This window comes from Strix aluco, chromosome 4, assembly GCF_031877795.1.
Source record: "Strix aluco isolate bStrAlu1 chromosome 4, bStrAlu1.hap1, whole genome shotgun sequence".
Lineage (NCBI taxonomy): Eukaryota > Metazoa > Chordata > Aves > Strigiformes > Strigidae > Strix > Strix aluco.
The window spans coordinates 128,911,580-128,934,617 of record NC_133934.1 but is presented as its reverse complement, the minus strand read 5'-3'; the positions used below and the strand labels follow the sequence as shown (position 1 = coordinate 128,934,617).

Below are 23,038 nucleotides of genomic sequence, written 5' to 3'. Positions count from 1 at the left end.
TGGTGAAATGCTTTAATGACCAGATAATCTTCCTGCCCTCAGTCCTCCTTCTCCAACAGGATAAAGAGAACAGCAAACAATTAAAAGCCATTGTCTGGATTAAGCTGTACATAGGTGTTCAGCCTATACCAGGAATACTGCCCTAGGCACCTCAACTGCATCACAGTAATGCCAGAAACCAACAGCAGTTAAATTTGCATATATAATCCAGCTCAAGATTTACAATGATATATTTGCATATAAAATGCTGTCTTGTACAGACATTAATCAGTAGAGATGTTCACAAGATAGTTTAAAATCTGTTTTCCTTCACAACTCTTTCTGCACAGAAATCAAAGACATTGTTTAGTTTATTCACTAAAAGTGTAAGGAGTTACTGAGAAACTAAATGACCATTAGGCATCCAGAAAAAGGGGAGAATATTCTGCATTAATAAACGTGTGAGAAACAGCAATCCTGCCTCAAGTATCGGGTAGCTTGTGTAACAGCAAGACATCAGCTACAATCAGTGCTTCCCAGGTTTTTACCCTTTGGGAATTTTACTTGGAAGAAAGGGAATTTATGCAACTGTTATGTATATTTAAAAATGCGTGTGTATACTTCAGTGCGTGTATTTTAGAATTCCTGGCATAAATACAGACTTAGCTTTGCATACAATCGTAGCAATCAAACCAGTTTATTACCAGTAAGGGGTACCAATAAACGATTTCCTCTTCGCAATGGTGGCTGTTATTTTTGCTGCTACACCGAAGTCAGCTGGAAAATAAAGTTATCATAGACTTAGAAATCTCATTTTAAGACCCCAATTCTACTCTAGGAAGTAACACATTATGAAAGAACAATCATGTTTGTCATCCAAATTAAAAATTCATTAAGCTTCAACAGTTAAAAGATTAATAATGAGATCAGCTCATGTCTTCAGACATGACTTCAAATTGGAAAGTTTAGTTTCTACACACAGCTCACTCACGAGCCCGTTCCTTTCCTAGCTATTTTTCCATCTCACAATACAGCAACCAAGCAACCTCAGAAAATTTAGTGGATATTCAATTTAATATCCAAGAGGAAAAAAAGCATCATGCTTTGGAAATGGTACTATTCCTGTGTTACTTATGGAGGAACTGTGGGGGGCCATCTGTTTTCATTTCTGGAGACTGTCTAGGGGACAATAATCCCTTGCTCTCAGAGCTGCAGATAATCAGGTGGTCTTGCAGAGCCAAAAATCATTTAAGTTCTTTTTATTTTTATTGCATTTATAGTATGATAGCTGGAGGATAACTGTGGGCAAATCTAACTATCTTAGCAGGCTAAAGGAAAGTATCAGTGCGTGACCCAAGTTTAATGTAGTTAGTGGAATCTCCTATCAGTTTCAAGACCTTTCTTTTTTTTTTTTTCCAAAATTTTCCCTTCTTTAAAAAGCTGTACTTTCCTAGCACAGCACTCCTGGTTCACCACAGGGGAGTAAACATGTTGAACTACACAGATTTTCTGAAGAGCAGTGATGCAGCTAATGCACAACCACCCTGATTCCGACACTGGACACAGTAAGATGACGAGCATCCCATTTTTTCGCCCGGGATGTCGGCTCCCTGCTTCCTGCAGAGCCCTAACTACACGTAGACTCCTGTGAAGCAAGGCATCAGACAAGCAGATAAGGGTTTTGAAGGCAGCACACTCAGATCACAAGAGATTCAGCCTGTTTGTGCTGCACTCAATGCAAAGTGTCACCGGAGGAAGCCAGTCATACAGATCTCGTCTGAGTTTTCATCTGTAGACCTCAGTGCTTGCAAAGGAGGAGAGCTTCCACTTCCACACCTGCGTGGAAATGCCCAACGTCAAACACTGGGCTAGAGGCACAGCCAGGATCAGACCCCACAGGCTGCCAGGCTCAGGAGATGCTGCCTCACACAGTAGATGCTTGGAGGCTCTGAGGGACGACTGCCATTCTGGTCAGGAACAAACACGTTGATACCCAGGTAACCCCTCCTGGTAAATTCCAGGCAAACCTGGGAGGCTTCAAGGCTTGGTGGTTGAAAAAAGAAAGTATCTGCAACTTCCTGATAGAATGCAAAACTTCTCGTCTCATACGTACACCAGCCCATGGATACGCACTTTCTATCGTCAACTATTGCCCCAAATAAGAACAAGAACATCCTACAGTGGAACACCAAAATGTTGATGCCACAGACAACTATATCTAAAAAAACTGACTGCAACCATACAGGAGATCTGCTGTATTATGCTTTATCATTTGTAGCAAGCTCAATCTTTGTCATGCATGTGCTGTTCAACACAAAACAAAGCCTTGCAGAAGCTGAATATTCTTCTTTGGAGGCATGGTTTCTACATTCTAGTTATATTTTTGTCTTAATGGAATGATAAAAGTAAAAGGCAACTTGCTAAGTCAATGTATCCCAGCTGGTACTGTAGCTTTTGACCAATCAAATGAAAATATTCCCATTTGTCTTCTGTTTTATTATTAAATTCAGGCAACTTACCTAATTTGACATCTCCATGGTCTGTTAGTAGAATATTTGCACCCTAAAACATAATAAATAGGAAGTTACAAAAGTTTATCAGGAATATTTTTCTGCACTAGAAAGTTTAAGATAAGTTTCTCTAAGTTCCAAGTTACCTTTATATCTCTATGCATTTTGCCCTTCATATGCAAATAAGCAAGACCCTGGAAATAAGAGAGACACAACGCATCATTTTGCTGTTTGTTAACACTACAAAGCCAGTCCCATTTAATAAATTTAAATTACTCAATGTATTTTATTTGAAAGTGGAGAAATTTGAGATTTGCAGGTAAGAGGCATGCTGGATTCTGTTCCTCATCTCTCCCAGCTCCAGCCAATACTTGTGAAGACTTGTTTAAACCAGCCACGGTGTAACATTTTACATATATCTGCGTGTATTTTCAAAACAAACCTCAAGATACATCACCTTTTCCCTTTATTAAAATTAACTATATTTTTGAAGTCCCGAAGGTTTTAACAAGCAGGTGTCTACCTTTAAGCTGCCCTTCCAGCAAGACAAGTCCCTGCAGTAAGAAGAGATGAGGAGCAGAAGTGCCAAGCAGATTATTAGTTCACGGGTCTACACCCCTGCCTCTGGCAGTGACCAGTTCAGCCACCGCTTCAGGGAAAGGTGTGCATCCCCGTGATTCTCTCAGGTAATTATTCATGGATACAAAAAGCCGGGGAAAGAAAAGTTCTTTTAAAAAACAAGCTGCCGGCATCACCTCATCTTGCATTTCTACAGCTATTAGCAATCACAAAACAAAACAGAATTTTCATCATCTGGTTGCAGTCTTTTTCCTCTACAAATTATTAGAATTTACTGACACAGATCAAGCAGGCAGTTTCAAATGTGCTTTTTTTTTCCATTACTAAGCTACTTACCCTCACTTACTAGGTATTAGCTGTTTTCTGCAACAAGATTCAAAAATTTGTCCCAAACAACTGCTGCTCTAAATCACTGTGTTAGAACATGGATGAAAATAGCCCAGACAACATTGTGGTCACAGCCTGCGAAGACCTTTCCTCCACTGTCTTCCTGAAACCAAGAGGGTCACCAAAGAAACAGGAGCAGGACTGAGTTTTAGTATTTTGGTCCCGTAGTGAGAGCCACAGAGACGCCTGCTCTTGTGTAAACCCCTTTGCAAATTACAGCACAGAAGCAGCAGTGCTCTGACAATGATTTTAAGCAAATATTTGAAGTGCATTACTGGAGTTTCTTGCTAATTTTTATTTACAATATGGAAACTAATAGATTAACCCTGTTAATTGGTTTCAGCAGGATTCCCAGTGCTTACAAATGTGATGGTACCGCAGCGCTTTCTGAAATCATCTTCTGTATCTACTTTCTCTACATGGAACAAACACCTTATTGTATACCTGCAGAAGTACAGTACCTGTAAAGTTTCTCTGCATACATATGCAATTTGTAACTCTGACAGAGGTCCTGTTACTGAAAATAAAGATTAAAAAGTGTGTAAGTCTACAATATACAACACATAAATAACATTGTGAAGCACCAAAAAGTTGTATCTCCATGCAAAATTTACAGACTGATTTTACATGAACTGTATTTTACAGTGAGCTGAGAAGAGGGTTTTGTTTGCTTGTTTTACAGAAAGGCTTTCTGTAAAAGAAGCAGCACTATAACAGAAGACAATACCCGCAGCGAGAAAACCTGCTTTGACAGAAATCTAATTATCATTTTACAAGTGTCTTCGTAGTAATGTAATATGCTGTATTCTGAAAAAGGTAAAAAACAATAGAAGTGTCTTCTGCTAATTTTTTAATATTAGAAATGGCAATATTCTATACTAGAGGCCTATGGGGCTTAGAATTCTTTTAAAGCTATTTGTACTAACTGGCTGAAAAATAAAGCAGAAAGAGCTCTGGTATTCAAAAACTCCATGTTATCATTTAAAGGCAGAGCAAGTCCCCAGACTGGTTTTCCAGCAACTCCAATAAATTCTTCTACAGAATCAGCAACTCTGGATGAAACCTCAGAGGGGAAAATAATAATAAAAGAGTGGTACGGTTTCGCACAGGAGTGGGAATGAGTAATTTTTACCCTTTAAAGATCAAATTTTGAGATTTCCCACACCATGTACAGTCTCCGTATCCAGTTAGAGTGATTTCTGGTTGTGAACTTTTTAGAGGTCCTTTTTCCACCCCTTCAGAAAACAGATAACCTGCTTCTGCATATGGTACTCAGAGACATGGGCTGGGAGAAGCCAAGAGGCAGGTGAGCTCCCGATGCAGAGCAACTGTAGTTACTGAAGAGCTCTGGAGTAGCTCAAACTTGTCAGGTCAGCCCCCTAAGCGTTGTGGAGAAAAATAAAGTGTGATGCTTAAAAAATAAGGCATGTTCTGCCCTAGAATGACAGGGTATTAGCCCAAAATGACAGTCACTGTATTTGAAGAGCAGGGCTGAGGGTTGGACTCGATGATCCCAAGGGTCTTTTCCAACCTGAATGATTCTGTGATTCTATGAAAAGTGCTCTCAACAAAATGGGTTGACTGTAGCTAAAAACCACTGTTCATGCCCTAAGAAAATACATGGGCAGTGCCTGGCCAGTACCAACCGTTCCCCGTTAGCTTATTGTTTATTTTTCTTCTTTGCAGAAAGCTTCCAAAAGGTACAAATGTTAAAATAAGTTTCAAAGTACCATGGTAAATATCTTGGAGGGATCCCCCACCACAGTATTCCATGCATATCCACAGCTTCTCACGGCTATCAAAAGAAAGTTAAAACACAGGCATCAGAAGCTGATTGATCTGTATACAGAACAGAGTTAATAATGATTATTTAAAGTAGTGTCTATTGGTCTTGATCATTTGTTGCTAAAAATACACATTCTGATACATGACAAGCAGTTACACATTTTACATTTTATTAATAATCTCATTATAAATTCTCACCTATCAACAAGAAAATTTTATGCCAAAGTCACTGAGAAGTCTTTAAATGTTATCAGACCTAAAAGGTGTTGCTTTAACTCTGACCTCCTAAATGCAATAAAGAACATGCAAAAGAAACACCTGCAGTTTATCTGCTATCAGCAAGATTAGATAACACACTAAACTCGCAGGTTCATTCTTAAATTGAAATTATCTGATTATATCTAAAAACCTCTTCATGGCCTCCAAAAGGGGTACTGGGGATTTAAAAATTTAGCCATTTTGTCCCAGTTGAAGTCCATTTGGGCTGGACAGATTACTCAAAAAACGCAGGCCTCCAAGATTAGATATCTAAAGATGATGCCTCATAGAAAAAGGCCAAACAGGCAAAGTGGTGATATATATTCCCACAGAGTCAACTGATAAATGGCAGAGCTCCACAGAAATGGAAAATATTCCCCAGATTTCTGTATAACATTTAATGTGTTCACCTGAAGATGCAGCCAGCTGGCATCACCTTGTTTCTGCCTCTCAGTATGTCACATCTGTTACACCAGAATTATGAAAAATATTATTAACAGCAGCTCACTTTTAGTGTTTTGCTCTTACAACTCGCTGGCTATACTTCCACAGCACACAAGACTACCATTAAATAAAATATCTTGAGCAGAATTGCTTTTAGATAAATAACGAGCTTGTTTTATGTTAGAAGTGGTAAAGCTTTAAGATCTGCCCCACAAGTGAGTAGGATTGGATATGTTGCAAGAGTCTCTAGGGGAAGAGTTTCTTTCTGTTCCTAGTGATAAAAATATTCCAGCCTTTTGGCCAGCAGAGAAAACAAAGTATTAGTCACTTTTTTTTTTTTTAAAGCCAACTGGGAACCAAAGGGAATTCAAGCTAGAGAAGAACACTGAGAAGATATAAGTACTAAACAAGACTGAGCATTGTCTTAGGAAAGAACCAGCAGAAATGCAGGTCTAAGAGTGGGGTTTACCTGAGATAGCTCCCAAAATAGGCGACTATGTTGCAATGTTTGCACTCTTTAACCATATATATTTCTTGCTGTATCAATGAAAAGTCATCTCCTGAAAAACAGGAAGCAGCCACAGTTACATCACACAAAACTGAACAATTCAAAGAGATCTGAAAGCGTGCACGTAACTCATAAAAACAAGACACAGGCCCAGGTAATTGCTAAGCCCTCCATGAGGGCTTTCCAGCACGCCAGCCTGTTCAGCAGGAGTTATCTACACACATCACCCTTTCAGTTTGCATTCTTTATGACATCCTTTGCATGAGACACAAATATTTCTTGAAGGCCAACAGAAAAGGGCTGACCTGGTGGCCTAAACACAATCCATCAGTTAAGACAGCTCAGTGTGCACCCAGAGCGCTCTGAAAAAGCGGCGAAGGGATCCCACGAAGGGATGGGAGCACAGAAGGAAACTCCAGAGCAGCCCCCCTACAGCCATCGGGCAGCCCCCCTACAGCCATCGGGCAGCCCCCCTACAGCCATCGGGCAGCCCCAGCTGGAGCTGAGGTAGCTTTACCAGGACATGGTGCTCACAGCACGAGGGTCCCAGCAACAAAGGAAAGATTGCTGCAAGCTAATTCCAGAGTCCCTTGCCTAAAACCAGAAGAGATCACATACCATAGGCTCTTTATTAAAAGTATTTCATTTCAAAATGACTCTGGTAGAGCATACGGCCTGCACACCCACTCAGTCACCGCTGACTCAGAAGAGGAGCAGAGAGTCCTCAACACAGACTGCCTCGTCATAAGTACGTTTTTGGACGAGGACAGCTACATAAGTACATAATGTACATAAATACATTTGCACATCCTAAATACCCTTTGCAAAAAAGAAAAAAATTCTGCTGGAAAATATATATTATATCAAATATATTATGACCAAAGCAATAGCCTAGCATGCTTCTGCCACTTTAAAGGGTAAAAGCTGTCATAAGTTAAAAAAAAAAAAATCAAAATTGTATAGATGCAATGAAGCAACTAAAATATTTGAAAGCTAGGAAAAGAACTGGTAGACTTGTATTAAATCCCACTGAGGGAATTTCCAAACAGAGGATGTTCTCCCCAGAATTTAGAGCTCAAACACCGCCGCTCTGCCTCCCTGCAGCTCCTTACACCCAGCCCAGCGCTGGGGCTCCTCGGAGGCACGGATCAGCCTGAACACCAGCAGTGACACATCAAATAACATCAGCACTGCTGGACAGCCTCCCTCTGAAGAGCAACACTGCAAAAATCAGCCTATTAGACAATCCTAGACACGTGTCTGCTTTGTGATCACACACAGATATATTTTATATGTTATTACCTTTATTCTTCCTTTGGCATGAACAGAAATGTAACAGCTTCCAAGACATGAAAGACTAGAATTTAGATAAAGGTTTTAGGTTTTAGATAAAATGCTGCTCCGGACAGTATGGTAGCTGCCATGTTCTCTCAAAGAAAAAACTGCTGTGTATGTTTATTTTTGTTTAAATTTTTGCTAGTAAAAGTTATCTCCTACTATCAAAGTCATGGATGTGCAACCCAGAAAACACATACTGCTTTGTACTGCTCTCCTTAATTCATAGGATTTTGACAAGCCCAAGAGGTCTCAAGCACTGCTGTAAATTTTTTTTGGATTCTTCACGTGTTTATTTAAAGTCACAGTGTAGCTAATATTTTTAATAACCTCTTAAAAAATAGATGTTTTCATTTGCAGTGCTTTGAAGCAACTTCCCTGAGCGATGGTGTCACTGGCGCCCGCGGGACACACAGCCGCCAGCACTGATGTACGGCCCCACAGCATTCACAACCCCTCTGGAAATCCCAGCTCTCCATACACACACCTGTATGTAGTAGATGTTTAAAGATAAAGCAAAAGAAGTGCCAATTTGGTATAACGATTTCCATACAATCACAACCTTTACATCTCGATGATTACCCGACTTTTACTTAAGAAAATAACTAGGAAATACAAAGGTAGGAGGGAACACACTTTTATGAACACATCCCTGACTGATTTCAGTAAATACTCAAGGGCTTCCTGAAGTTGAATTATACAGAGAAACACTTCACCGGGGCAGGAAAACATTAATAGAAGAGTTTCAAATGTCAAGAGTCTTTTTTTAAACACAAGTAGTATTTTTTTTAATAATATAAAAAAGAAAAGGCAACACGATTTCCATAAATTTACCACAGGTTTCACACTGTGCTTGCTTTATGGGTTACCTTTCAACTACAACTTCGCTTGAATTCATGCACTCTGCCTATAAATGATTACTATGAACAAAGGATTTTTGAGTTTGAATCAGATGGATTCATTCCTCCCATTTCTCTGACAAACTTCCTAAGGGAAATTGGTGAATGCTCACTAATAACAAACTAGAGCATTTTAAAACTACACAAGTTTTTTTAAAAAAGTCAAATCTAAACAAGTTTAAAGGCAAAAGCCTCCCAGCCCACACCAGAGAAGGTACTGTCTGTCTCTAATCTTACTAGCTGTCGATGAGTTCAGAGTATCAAATGCCAAATAGTCGTGTCCTCTTCTTAAACTGTCATCTTCAAATCAAAGAAGCAGCATTTCAGAACAGCTGAATACTCTCACGTGGGAAAATAATGATCAAGAAGCATCCCAGTAACAGCACAAACTTGCAGGCAGCAGCCAGACTTGCCCGTCGCTAGCACATCGATTGGGCTGCCTAGTGTGGAGCAACAGCAATGTCAGTTCTAGAAACCGTGACTAATGGGGGGAAAATTGAAGGAAATACGGTGATTTGGGCTAGAAAAAGACTGACAGTAGAAAAGGTAACTACCTTCATTCACATAAAAGCTATCAGGGAAGCAGGGAGAAGGGATAATCTGTTCTCCAGTTTTATGATAGGACAATTAGCAACGGGCTTAAATTACCTTAACCTACATCCCCTGTGCAAATGAAAAGCTTTTTTTTTTTTTCTCCCACTGGGGGAACATTGCAACCCTGAACTCAGAGGGATGGGAAGCTGTGACATTTCCCACCAGTGAAAGAAAATGAAGAAAACACTGAAGTACCCTCAGGAGTAACTTAGGCTGATCCTGCCTGTAGCAGAGGAAGACAGAAGAGGTGACCTCTTGATCTGCAATTAATAAATGAAGAATCTATGCATGAAATGGGGTCACCTATAGAAAAAGGGGGGGAAAAAAAAGGGATTTGTAAAGGGGGGTGTAGGCTGAATACAGACAGGGAGCTGATAGAAAAGCAGCAAACAGATGGAGAGGAGAAGTATCCATGAGAAAAGTTTGGCTAAAATATGTAGAAAATGATTCTGAAAGATCAGACACAGAGATAGGAGAATGTATAGTCATTCAAAGATGACAGGAATGAATTCAAAACAAAGGAATTCAGAGTTTCCAGGCAGCTGGAGTATTAATCTTGGCAAGAGACACTGGAATAGGGCAAAAATTAAATATCCTTGGATAGCATGAAGAAAAACGAAGACTGTTAAGACAAAGAATTTGTAGAAAAATACTTCATCGAGAGGGAGACAGCAAGATAAAAAGAATTAGATCAAAGGTGACAATATATCCATACCAAGAGATTTCCATCTGTTTTAGTCATCAGAGATTGCTTGATACTAAATAACACGGAATTGGAAAAATGTACTTCTTGTCTACTCACATGTTTGCAATTATGGGTTATGTGGCATGCTGAGCAAAAACATCGTTTAGGGAGCTGCTGTAAATCACACGAGCAGCGTGGTGAGTCACTGCAGCTTGCTACTATTATGTAATTTTACCTCTGCAGCAAGACACACAGGACACAACAGAGCGTTACAATGGAATATTCTCCTCCGATCACAGCCTGCAGTCGAGGCTGCTCTGCTTGGCACAACCAGCTGCTTGTTCTCCAGCACAGCTGGCAGGGAGAAGACTGCTGAAACTTGCGGCCATACCAGCGTGTGATGAGATCGGATCAGATTTCAGAAGCTAAGCAAAGTAAGGCCTGGTAAATTCAAAATAAAATCATATTTAAACAGGAGATCGTCAAGAAAACTGACAGCCCATTAACACTAGCAAATTATTCTATTTGCAGACGCTGCTTCGCACCTACATGGAACTGGCACGTATAGATGTCCTGCCAAGTTGTCCTAGATGTCTATGCTGGATTCACATATCCTGCTTCGCAGTGTGGGAAGGACCTGATGGCTCTAGTGCCTACCCCATGGTGCTATTAGGTCTTCTGAACATGCCCGACCTTGATGGTTTTTAAGCAAGTTTACCCCTTGTCATATTTTCGTGTGCTCCGCTGACTGCTTTGAGTGGTCCCATCCTGCAAAAAGATGCAGGGTCACTTCTCACAACTCCTCCTGGGTCAGCTGTGAGTCCCTTTATTATCCAGAAGGCTTCTCAGGGAAGAAATTCATAGTTCCTGTTTTAAATTGGTTTATTCTGCATTACTTCAGTGCTGCATCACAGGGCTGATGCTGTGCGGGAACAGAGGAGGGATGGGCAGGCAGTGTCCAGGGCTTGCACGCAACTGGGAGGAGGGAACTGACGGCATTCAGAGACATGAACGGTGTCACCAAAGGGTGGGACAGAAGCACTTACTAAGAAGTCAGATTTTCAAGGTGCCAGCCAGCCTGCCAGCACTCCTGCCCCGAGCTAGCGCCCTCAACACGCAGTCCTCACGGGCCTCAACATGCTAGATGGACACGTCAGGCTGCCTGGCAGGAGGTGTGACATGCGCTCCGAAGCCAATGCTCCAAGCCTCGCTGACAGGAGATACTTTGCAGGCCTGGGATTTTTAACACTACAATTAATACTTGTTATTTAGAAGCGAGATGCTGTTTAGCAACAGGACCGGGTGGACGCTGCTGTACAGGACAGTGAAGGATGAAGAGCAGGGTCACACCATCGCTGATGAGCCCAAACGCTCTCACTGTATTCGTACAACTCGCCTGAAAGACACCCGCCTCCTGAGTTAGCAGAAGCAACTATTACCTCTCCTGGGACCATTCCTCAAACGCTTTTTATTTCAACAACCTGAACACGGAGAGAAAGCCCCATGGGAGTGACAAATTTGCAGAAACTATTCACCTCAGCATGCAAACTCCCCAGCCAAGCAATATCCACAGGTGATCAGCTCCTCTGCATTGACTTCCAGCCATCCCCACGCTCACCAGTTCTCAGTCACAGAAACGCAGAACAGAATCACAGAACCATCTCGGTTGGAAAAGACCTTGAAGATCCTCCAGTCCAACCATGAACCTCACACTGACTGTTCTCAACTCCACCAGATCCCTCAGCGCTGGGTCAACCCGACTCTTCAACCCCTCCAGGGATGGGGACTCCCCCCCTGCCCTGGGCAGCCCATTCCAACGCCCAACAACCCCTTCTGCAAAGAAATACTTCCTAAGAGCCAGTCTGACCCTGCCCTGGCGCAGCTTGAGGCCATTCCCTCTTGTCCTGGCCCTTGTTCCTTGGCTCAAGAGACTCATCCCCCCTCTCTGCACCCTCCTTTCAGGGAGTTGGAGAGGGCCATGAGGTCTCCCCTCAGCCTCCTCTTCTCCAGACTAAACCCCCCCAGTTCCCTCAGCCGCTCCCCATCAGACCTGTGCTCCAGACCCTGCACCAGCTCCGTTGCCCTTCTCTGGACACGCTCGAGTCATTCAATGGCCTTTTTGGAGTGAGGGGCCCAAAACTGAACCCAGGAATCGAGGTGCGGCCTCACCAGGGCTGAGTAAAAGTCGCTCACTCCAAACCACTTTCCTGAACCTCGTGAGGGTTCAATCTCTGCTGATGAAAGGGATGGCTTTCCCCAATATGCAGGCTTTTGCTATGACTGGGAGTTTTGCTGCCAGTCTTTCTCCATTACCTTCATTAAGTTTAATTCCCAAGATATTTTCCAATCCCCACTTAGATAGCTTGACACACAATATGACTGACAGGAGGCAAAGCGTTATCGTAGCATCCTATCCTGTAGCTCTGACACAGAAACTCCTGCTCTCTTCACCACCCTGCAGACCTGCATCGCTCTCTACCAACCACTTTGAAAACCGAAAGCAATCCTTTTAAAGTTTCACATCTTTAAGAAGGGGAATAATTTAAACCGCAGTCAAGCATCTGAGCTGTTCTATCCATACCTCTTTTCTTAGGATTCAAGGAAACCTGCAGTCTGACAGAAAGAATTTAAATTTCCCAAACTTGAAGCTCAGAAACTTGATTCCAAGCAGGAAACAGCTATTTGGAAACAATGACGTTTCCACCAGCACATTCTACTGCCAGGCATCTAGCTGCAAACTGCTAACCACTGATGGTACTGATTATCTCCCCACTGATATAAAATATTACTGATGGCGACGCGCTGCCACAGCAGCACGAGCTCTGCAGTAAGTAGCACACAAGTGACTGCTCCAACACCAGAAACAATTTCCCTGTGTATGTTCTCTTCCGTCCTGCTTGGATCCTATTTATGAGAAGTCATGTCAACATATAATCTATATTCCTATTCCTTAACACTTTTATCTCTTTTCCTCCCTCCTTGACTTATCTACTTGTTGTACATCTCAGCCTTTCATGATCCCATCTTTACTCTCCCTTCCCACCACTGCCGTCTCACTATTGCTATTTTTCTTCGTGTATTTTGTCCAGTGGTGTATCCTCCTAATTCACCCCTTCACAACCTGCCTTCACCCTGAGCGTCACACTCTGCATTACCTTCCAACTAAAATGTGTGATGTTTCAGCTTCTTTCCTATTCCTTCCCCCACCACAACCTCTTCTGCTGACCTTCTTCATCCAAGAAACTCTGTGTTGTAAGTGAAAGCTTACACTACACGGAAACATGAGCTCACCTGTTCTGGATACACACATTTCTGAAAGAACAGCAGATTATAAATGCATTATAAGTACACAAAGTAAAATCAGACCAGCTTTCAAGAAGTTAAATATAATTAAAATGCTGGGCAGTCTACATTAGAAGACCACGCTGCCTCTGTTTTGCTTTGTGTACGCTCCAAAGGCGGGCTGAGCAGCTGTGTGAGTCTGTGGCAGTACCACTCAGGACATGGCACGGCACGAGCAGGCGATGTCCAGGCTTCAACGGCTTTGGCACACTTGGAAACTCAGGTGTTCAGCCCTAGGTAACACCGAGACAGATGCAGCAGCGGTGTAATGAGCTGCACACCCGCCTCTCCCACGAAAAAGGTGTCGGTGTCCCCTGGGGTTACAGTGATGCCAGTCCAATGCCGCAGGAGGTGACAGCCAGCAAAGGAGTCAAGGAATCAGGAGTGAGGGCTTCTGGTAGTGCCTGACCAGCCACTGCTCAGTGCGTAAAGCCTGCGTCTACTTAAACTGTCATGCACAAGAGACAGGATCCCAAACCCGACCAGTTTACTCACCACAAGGCAGTGAAGGTACAAGCAATACCGAGAAGTTATTTTCATATTTCTTCAACCCCAGATGCTGCCAACAACGGTTCAACCCCTGCAGGCTTAGTTTAAATAAGCCTCAGGCTTGTTCTTCTCCACAGCTCGTATCACCTCTAGGGAATCTATTATAAGAGAATAAGGCTGCATTGCTGCAGTACCCTTCTTCAGTCCCCAGAACGCCCTGGACAGGCTGCGCAGCTCCAGTCCAGAGGGGACAGACCCCCATGGCAGCCCGGCTCAGTCCTGCAGCTGCGTTCCTGCGTGGAATATGAACCTCTGCATCCGAACCATGAGACACAAACCAAACGTAACGAACCAGACGCAGCTTTGAATGTATTGAGCACAATACTACACACCTTTGGATGACTATTTGCCTTCGTACAAAACCCCTTGAACAGTTCCACCTCAGGTTTAAGATCCAACCTGAAATAGGTAACTGGCTACTTCTGGCCTTCAAAGTACCTCAGATGGAAACCACAAACATTGGATCAAACTAAAACCAGCAATGAAATTCTTCTGTAACCTTGCAAAAGGTACAGAGCATGACAGATTACTGCCAGCCCTCCGAGCATCAAAGGTCTCCAAGGGCACTATTTATCATTACAGCAGTATTTAAAATGGACATTACTATATTTGAAAATATTTTGTTTATTACATTTTCCCAGGGAGAAAGTTCTGTGGCAGAAAACTACACTGGCAAATAGTTACCTCTTTGTATTGAGTCCCCTCTCGATTCATCTGCTAAACCCATAGAAGGAAGTGGCTTTAGTGTTTCAGATGGTTTTGGCTTCTATGCTGCTGAGTACAGTTGGATTAGTTTCTGAAATAGAATTGGCTCCCAAATTATTTGAAGCATTTGTACTCGGTGAATGCTGGGAAATGTCATTAGCGTGCCATAATACTTTTGCCTAATGCTCTCCAAAGTCTATGCCAAAAAAAGTGAAAAACACTGTCTATTTTGATTCTAGCAGCACAGCTTAAGTAGCTGTGGTAGCAGATCTAGCATACTGCCCGAAAATTCAAATAAATTAATGACAGTAACCTTCTAAGCAGAGAGTTTATTTCCTTTGTCTGTGGAAGAGACAAAGGAAGGTAATAGTGGATGAAATAAAATACACTTTCATGCTGGGGTCTCGGCTGTAAGCTGGAGTCTCTTTGCTTAGCAACTCACTCGCTACCTGCAGTAGATGAGGGAGTAACACGAGCAAACCACAATTCCTCCCTGCCCGCCATGTCAGCAGTTTTGCTAGATCTCCCAAAACACTGCCATCTTATTCTGTGCAGCTTCTTGCAGCTTTAACTCAACGCATTCCTCACCTTCTCTGGGGCACTCTTCGCTTCAGCATCTTTTGTCTTTCACTTCCAATTCCCCTGCCTATGTATAATCAAGTGTTGAGTTTGGAGCTCTTACTTTTCCATCTGCTAATTAACTCCCATCTATGAGCCACCTCCTCCCCCTTTCCAGAAGATGTTGTATATAACTCACAAGCCTATTTCTCTGGTGACTAACTTACAAAATTTATCATCAATCTTCTAGGTGTGCCCTATGGTCTGACAGGAGCTCGTGCTGGTGCTCGGAGGGGCTGTCCTCCTCGGGGGATCACCACAGCTAGCTGCAACAGCTTCTGACACTGGCCCAGTCTTGGAATTGATGGTGCTCTGCAAGTACAGTCCTACAAAGCTATTCAAAATCCTTCAAATTAGTCAGAACATTGAAGCAGGAAGCAGCTGATTTTTTTTTTGGTTTTGTTTTGGTTTTTTTTTTAGATCTGGAAGATTTTGAACAGTCATGTCTTCCTGCAAAGACAGTAAGCTGCTGCACACTCCAGCCACCCTGCAGAGGCAGCAGACATCCCAGAGAACTAAAAATAAATAAATAAGTAAACAAATGCTGTGAACCCTCCTTTAAAACAAAACAACCCCTCAACAAGATCTCTGCCAAGAGGCTGTGGGTGTACATGTTATGGATGGAGATCAGGTTGGTAACGTTTAAAAGAAGATACATTAAAAAAAACAAACAACAACAAACAACCAAACAAACTAGAAGAAATCACTTCCCTGTGGCAAGTCAGACCAATGACATAATGAAATATATAAGACAATTAAAATGGGGTTCTCAGCAGTGGTGACTTTGGGCCAGAGCCTTGCACTTCTCACTGTAGTGCTTAAGCAGCACGAAGCAAAGGCAGGGGCTGCTCAGCCTCCAATGGTTCTCACTCTTCCCTCAGCTCTAACGGCAGAGGATTTGGCCTCTGCTTCAGTTCAGTTTTCAAAGCAGTTCTTCAAATTCATAATAAAAACAGATCTACTCCATCTGGATTAGGTGCAGCAACATGAACACTCGAGGAAGTCTCTCACTACATTAGCAATAAGTTAATATTCTCCTTTTTCTGTCATGAAAGCATTGCTCTGCCCTGTTGTAGACCTGCTGGGAGATAAACCCGGTCGTGGTTTGCTCTCCCCAGCACCACTGCCCAGAACACTGGCCACAGAGTTTCACAGGCTGCTGAGCAGGGGCTGAGGGATCCCCACTGTGGTTTCCACTGCGTTTAACATTGCCCAATTAGCCTGATCGCTGCAACTCATGTACACAAGAGCAGCCCTGGTTTGCTAGGGAAAGGTTAGCAGTCACAGTCACCCAAGGGCAGTGGCTTTAGCTTCTCCCCTGAGCCTCCGCATGCTTCTTCTACCTTCAGCCTTCAAAACCATCTCTTTGGCTGCACAGTGAAGTGGATCGCAGAACCAATCTGAATTAAAAATTAACCCTGCACCAAGTCAGGTTTGAGGCCCTTCAGTCCTGCATCCCATCTCCAACAGAGGATGTCAAGGAAGTATTTAACTCAGACCACACAGGGAAGCTTCCCCCAAACACCCTCCCCACCTCCAGAGAGATTTATGGCTCAGAAAAACCTCCCAGTCACAGATAGGATCTTTGTATTTAACAGTCTTTCATGTATTTTTTTCTCACATAAATCTGTACAGTTGCTTTTTGCACCTATGTAAACACAACTTAATACAATGAGGAGTTTCACAGATCATGCAGAGAAAACCACATTTCCTTGCTGCTCAGAGCCTGCCATCCGCTCGCTGCACCCGCTGCCAGCTCAGTCCCCTCCTCTGCTTTCACCTAAATACACACCCTGGTACAAGGGACGCAGTAGCACGGGGATGGGATGAAGCACCCAGGGCCAAGAGAACTATCCTGCCCATTGCTGTGTACTGCCTTTCAGTTCAGAAAAGCAATCCCCAAACAAGAGGAAAACCCATGCTGTGCACCACATCAAATAATCACAGGCCAACAGGCAGTTCTGCTCCAAAGAGATTACCACCTAACGAGATCAAACGGCTGAGGACTGAAAGGACCACTGAAGGAGTCAAAACAGCTTGCAGAGGTCATGCTGGTGGGAGTTAAGGCCATGCCTGAGGTTCTGCCCACTAACCACCACTCTCTAGGTCATACGATCATTAATTCTGGTGCGAGGAGGCAGGTTCAGAAATTCAAGACATTTATCTAATAGGGACTGAACCACAGCCAATGACATCTGAACTGTGTGGTGTGCATGAAGCTGGATTTGCAGAAGACCTTGCTGACTCTGGAAGATGGGAGCTGCAACAGAAGCAGTGGCACCACCAGCATGGCCTGGCAGCTCTTTGCTTGTTTATCTGCACTGGTACACTTCACTGAACACTTCAGGAAAGAAGGAAAAGAAGAGCTAAAGAATCAAGCTGAGCCTTTCTTTTAATTTATTCACTGGAATTTTTTCAACTGAAAAAGATGTTTAGATTTCAGGAACTTTAACTGTTAAAAAAAAAAAAGAAATTAAAAAACCACTTGGAAATGAACAGCTAGGCTCATGGGAAATCATCCATCAAGCAATCCGGAGGGTGGCATACTTTTCTTGCATGTGGGAAACCCCAATTTTTCTGTGATCACTTTACAAAAGAGACTAGCCATCACCCTGAACACCAGGCAACAGAGTCACTCTCGTGTGCTGTCTAAATCAATTACGTTCCATTTATACTAAACGTAAAAAGTATATGAACAGTTTCATCAGAAATCCTTGAAACTACTTTGCAATGCCTTACAAGTCAGTATGGAAACCAACACCCCATGAGGAGGGAGACGCAACTCCGGGTCTTCACTGTAAATAAGACAAAGATGGGTCTGAACTCCTCTTCCCCTACATTCTCTAACCATGTGATAGGTGGGGACTCCCACTGACTTCCTCTCCCACTTTATAACCAGCACTTCAGTCTCCCTGATAATCTAGCTCGAGAGGAAGAAAACAAGTGGTGGGGTGAAGCTACCAAAGCACTCAATTTAGAAACGTTCCCAACCATTTTCCCACCACACCCCATTTTTATTTTGGTAAAAACTACTTTGGTGAGTTAACCCAAACTCATGCATAGTTGCTTGACCATTTTAAAAATGGCTGAAATAAGAAAAAATAAAATAAAATTGAGAAATTCCATGCAAAATCATTATCTTAACAAATATTAAGAATTTTTTGGAAGACAAAAAACCCAACTGTAAAGACACTACCACTCTTTCCTCAGTTTTCCTCTGGGATTTCACAACAAAGAAATATGGGGTGAAGCACATGGCATTAAGCGTTGATCCTCCTGTCAAAGGGTTGAAAATTATTATTCAAGGGTAACAGACACAGTGGAAAGATTTAGCTGTCCTAGAAGTCAGCTGGACAATACTAAACTTTGATGAAAAATGAACATACTTACTGTTATTTTTCTTCTCTGAATCTTTATTCATACGGCTAAAATAAAAATTTTAAAACATTCAGTTTCTAAGACCAGCTCTCCAATCACTATATATATACCAGTGGTCACAGAGTCCTCAGCAGCAGAGGAGCTGGTCAGATGTCTTGTGTAAGCACCACAGAATTTGAAAAGTTCTGCTAGGCTGGATTTAATAGAAAGCTGGAGGATCTACAAAATACAACAGCAGGATGGGCAGAGCCATCTCTCAGGGCTCAGCTCCTCGAAGATGTACATCTGGAGAGACCAGGAGGAGAGAGAGCAGCCTTTCCGCTTATCAAAGACCTACAGACATTAGCAAACCCTTTGTGTTTAAGAATCCATGATGCCTCTCGACCCGAGTGCCTGAACAGAACCAAGCAAGGATAAGCAAATGAGACAATGTATTTTCCTAAGCCAGAAAGAAGAAGATAGCACATCCCTCACTTGCTAGCAGTGTACTGACACTGTGAGCTCCCCATCAAAATTACAGTCTTTTAACACATATGGTCATGAATAGGTGCTGGTGTTCAGGGACTGAAGACGTTTCAACGCTGGTCACCAAAACCCTGAATCACAGAAGACAGGTTGGCAGGGACCTCCAGAGGTCTCTGGTCCAGCCTTCTGCTCCAAGCAGGGCTAACTGCAGTCAGGTCACATTGCTCAAGGACTTGCCCAGCCAACTTCAGAAAATCTTCAAGGCCGGAGATCCCACCACCTCCCTGGGCCCTGCCCCAGAGCACAAACACCGTCCTGCAAAGACTCTTCCCCACATCCAGCTGGACCCTCCCTTGGTGCAGACTGTGCCGGCTGGTTCTCACCCCTCCGCTGGACACTCCTGACAAGAGCCTGGCTCCAGCTCCACTGCCAGTCCACCGTGGAGGACAGTGGTTAGATCTCTCTTCAGCCTTCTTGTTCCCAGACTAAAATCCACTCAGTTCTGTCAGCCTCTCCTACATTGTATAGATTTTCAGATTTTCCTCCATTTTTCCTGCCTGAAGAGTCTGTATTTATTCCCTGCAGCACTCCAGTCATGGACTCTATCTCACCATGCCTTCATAAACCCTACTGCTTCCTTAATTGTCCCTTAATTGTTTCATAGGCTACAGGTGTCAGTCCACGAGCACTGGGCAAGCACACATTCAGAGGAGGAGCCTCCCTCAGCCCCTCTCCCAGAGAGCCAGGCCCTGAACAGACACAGCACAGCAGTTCAGGCAAACCGCAACCCCAGGGAGACTAACATGGCAGAGATGCAGAAGAGGACTATGCTAAGGAGAGATCTGAAAGGTACACCAAGTAATGAGAGATTACTTCTTCAAACAAATACAAGATTCTCAGGTGGGACTGAGTTATGCCTGAGGAGATAAAAAGCTCCTCTCCTCATTTCCACTCAGGACACAATTTCTGATTTCAACTCTCTATGCCGTTTAGGCTTCAGCTCAGCAAATCTCTTGGGGAACAAGTGAGCTTCTCCTGCATTTCCTGCTTTTAAAAGGAGGAGTGGTGGAAAATGCATGGAGAAATGATAGTTCGAGCCATCCTCCTCCCTCAGCACAGGTTAGATAGAAGACGACACATTAAAAAAGCACAGGGATCTGTTTTTTCACAGTGCACCTTTGTTGGGCATCATCGCCTGGTCCCTTCCCCCTTTCAACTCACACCGCCTACCAGCTCCTTACTGTCTCAGAGCTCACAGTTTACTATCTGTCCTTAATCTTATCTTTGTACTAACAATGCACTGTAACTGCAACACCTTTTTATGCAACAATCAATAAGGCAGATAAGCACACACAAGGAAATAGTGAGCAGGACATAGCCAAAAGTAATGGTACATCCTGCAGTGCTTCCTGTCATCTAACCACTCTAACCACTCTAACTACAACAACCCCCAACACTTCTTTTGTCTCGAGCTTCAGAGCCGTGTGAAAATAAACATATGGAAGAAATGAAAACGCAATTCAAAAATACAGAAAAGAATGTAAAACTTACCAGGCTCTAACTTGATTATTTTTACAGCAGCCAGTTCTCCTGTATGAAGATTTCTAGCCTGAAATAAGAGAGTTAAGACATATTTAATTATACAGCAAAGGCACCTCATGCAGTCTTGCAAACTGTGAAAAGATATGCTATGATGTCATGTCTTACAGATATGGCACAATGCAATTAGCTGAGAGCAACCTGGGTGAGGATTATCTGGTTTTGGTATCAGCACAGCATCGACCTAGTTGGAGCTGTGAAGCATTACTGGCAGTTCCTCTCGAAGACTTTCAAAAATCCCAGCTATCTGCCAGCAAATGAGAGTTCGTGCCTCTCAAACACCATTTTTAAGGGTTGCTGAAACTGAGAAGTTTCTGCCATCCGTGCTCGCTGGGGTGGTACAAAAGCACTGTGCTGCAACGGGGACTGTCAGAGCACGGAGAGTGCAGTGCTCAACCACCCCGCTCCTGGTGCTAAACCTCGGTGTGCTCTGAAAGTGGAACTGAGAGGTGGAGGGGCAGGGAGAAGCACTGCAGATGCAGCACGGATGAGTCACAGCTCCCTGCGAACAACTTAACTGAAAACAAACTCCCTCCTGCGGACCCTGACAGAGGCGAGTGGTCCCCATGATGCTGGAGAAGAAGAAGGGCTAGGGAGCTCCAATTAAGCCTTTACAGGACTGTCCTCTCTGGTACATAGTAAACTTCACACTTGAGAATTCAGTGCTGGAGAAAAATGGTACAGGAACCTCAGATATAGAAAGTTTTAAGAGGGGATTTCATTAACACTTTTAACTCTAGTAAAATGAGCTCTAAATCACTCAGGCACCACCACCAGAGCTAAACTATATTATTTTTGACAAACAACCTGATCCAATTAGGCACTGTGGCATTCCCCTTTTGCTGATCATCCAAAAGTTACAGGAGTCCAAATCCAACTGTTGCATTATGCTAACAAACATGCAGAGTCTTCTGAACACAGGCAATCTGGTTAAGAGGTAAATTATAGAAAATTGAAGGAAAATTTGGTTAGGTGAAATCAATTTGGGCAGTTACTTAAGATGAGGATGCAAAGCAAATTTGCCCCTGTGGACTGAACTGAAGGAAGCCACTACAGAACAAAACACTCTTCTCTTGCCTGTGGACAAGAAGTCGTCTTAATTTAACAACATGTAAAGCAAGAACTTGAAAGATGAACCCCTCAGTTTTGTCAACACTTAGTCAAGCTTCCAAAGCAGGAAAGGCTTTCCAGCCAGGAAAACACCTAATACAACGAATAGTAACTGGCCTTTCAAAGTCCTGTAGTGCTCAGCCAAGAGATGGGTGTCAAAATATGACTCAAGTGAAGTCAAAGAAAATCCGAACTGTACAACAGAACCAAACATCTGAAGCCAACAGACCAAATCAGTGAACACAGAAACAGATAGCTATCTGTTAACCACAAAGGAAACCTTTACCACTTCTTAAAGTACCTTCCTACTAGAGGTGTTTTTAAGAGGTCAGCAAAATCATTGCTGTCCTTCAACATCCAGAAGAAGCTCACATCCAAGCATGGACAAAGGATTAGGACCTCCCTGGTACTGTTACACCTAACAATACTGTTATGAAACAGATGTTCCCATAAGAGACCAAGCACCCACTCCATCTTGGTGAAGCCAGGGAACCTCCGCTATCTGCGCTTCTACCCACAAGCAGCAAAAGCTGTTCCAATAAAGGAGATTGCACCGTTTTCAGAAGATCAGCTTCGTTTCTGAAGTACCAAAAAGATCGTATTCCTTACAGATATTGCTTTTCCATATAAGCAATAACTGCCACTGCTACTGTTGTGCTGAAGCCTGAAGGAATGGATGTAGTCTGCCAAAGGTCTTTGGTACGCAGACTGCTTGGCAGGGACTCGAAGGTTCAGGCCGAAGGAGATCACTGCAATTACTGGCTCTCAACTCTCACACACGACAGGCCACAGAGCTTCACCAAATTGTGCCCTGCTGCTATCCAATATTACCATTACATTTTTGCATATAATCTATAGCCTGGACATAGACTATTTTGGGTTTCAACCATCAAACTTTGTCTGCTGGAATGGAAAGCTCTTCACCGGGTTGGTATTTATGAACTAAACGCATTGAGTTATCTGAGCCACTCGCCCTAAGACCAGTTTTCTGGTCCTACAGTTTAATCTTCCAACCAGACACATTCTTGAGTTGATGACACCAGGACCACACACACTACTTATCTCCTACTGTGCCAGCATCAAAGGCAAAAATGCTGAGTATTCCCTGATCCTCAATAGCCTTGTTTGGATGCTCACAGATACAGGAACTGTATTAGATCTTCAGTCTAGACAGTCGTACTGCAAGCACGTAGCAAATTACCCAAACTGCTTCCCAAGAGACGTCACCTGTCCACAAACACGACTGATGGTTTTTGTTCCTTCATCTTGGATTGCATCAGCTTTACACTGGTATACACATCTCTCTCTG

General features: G+C 43.1%; 1 protein-coding gene across 1 annotated transcript in view; it reads right to left on the bottom strand.

Annotated features, from left to right (window-relative positions):
* Positions 1–23,038, bottom strand: part of MAP4K5 (mitogen-activated protein kinase kinase kinase kinase 5) — a 72,495-nt gene that overhangs the window by 28,458 nt on the left and 20,999 nt on the right. The window contains exons 3-9 of the mRNA XM_074821169.1: positions 20,572–20,629; positions 6,412–6,502; positions 5,186–5,250; positions 3,917–3,972; positions 2,636–2,683; positions 2,499–2,541; positions 684–756 (exon numbers count right to left, since the gene is read on the bottom strand). Coding sequence (XP_074677270.1) covers positions 684–756; positions 2,499–2,541; positions 2,636–2,683; positions 3,917–3,972; positions 5,186–5,250; positions 6,412–6,502; positions 20,572–20,629 — 434 coding nt within the window. The remainder of the gene's footprint in view (positions 1–683; positions 757–2,498; positions 2,542–2,635; positions 2,684–3,916; positions 3,973–5,185; positions 5,251–6,411; positions 6,503–20,571; positions 20,630–23,038) is intronic.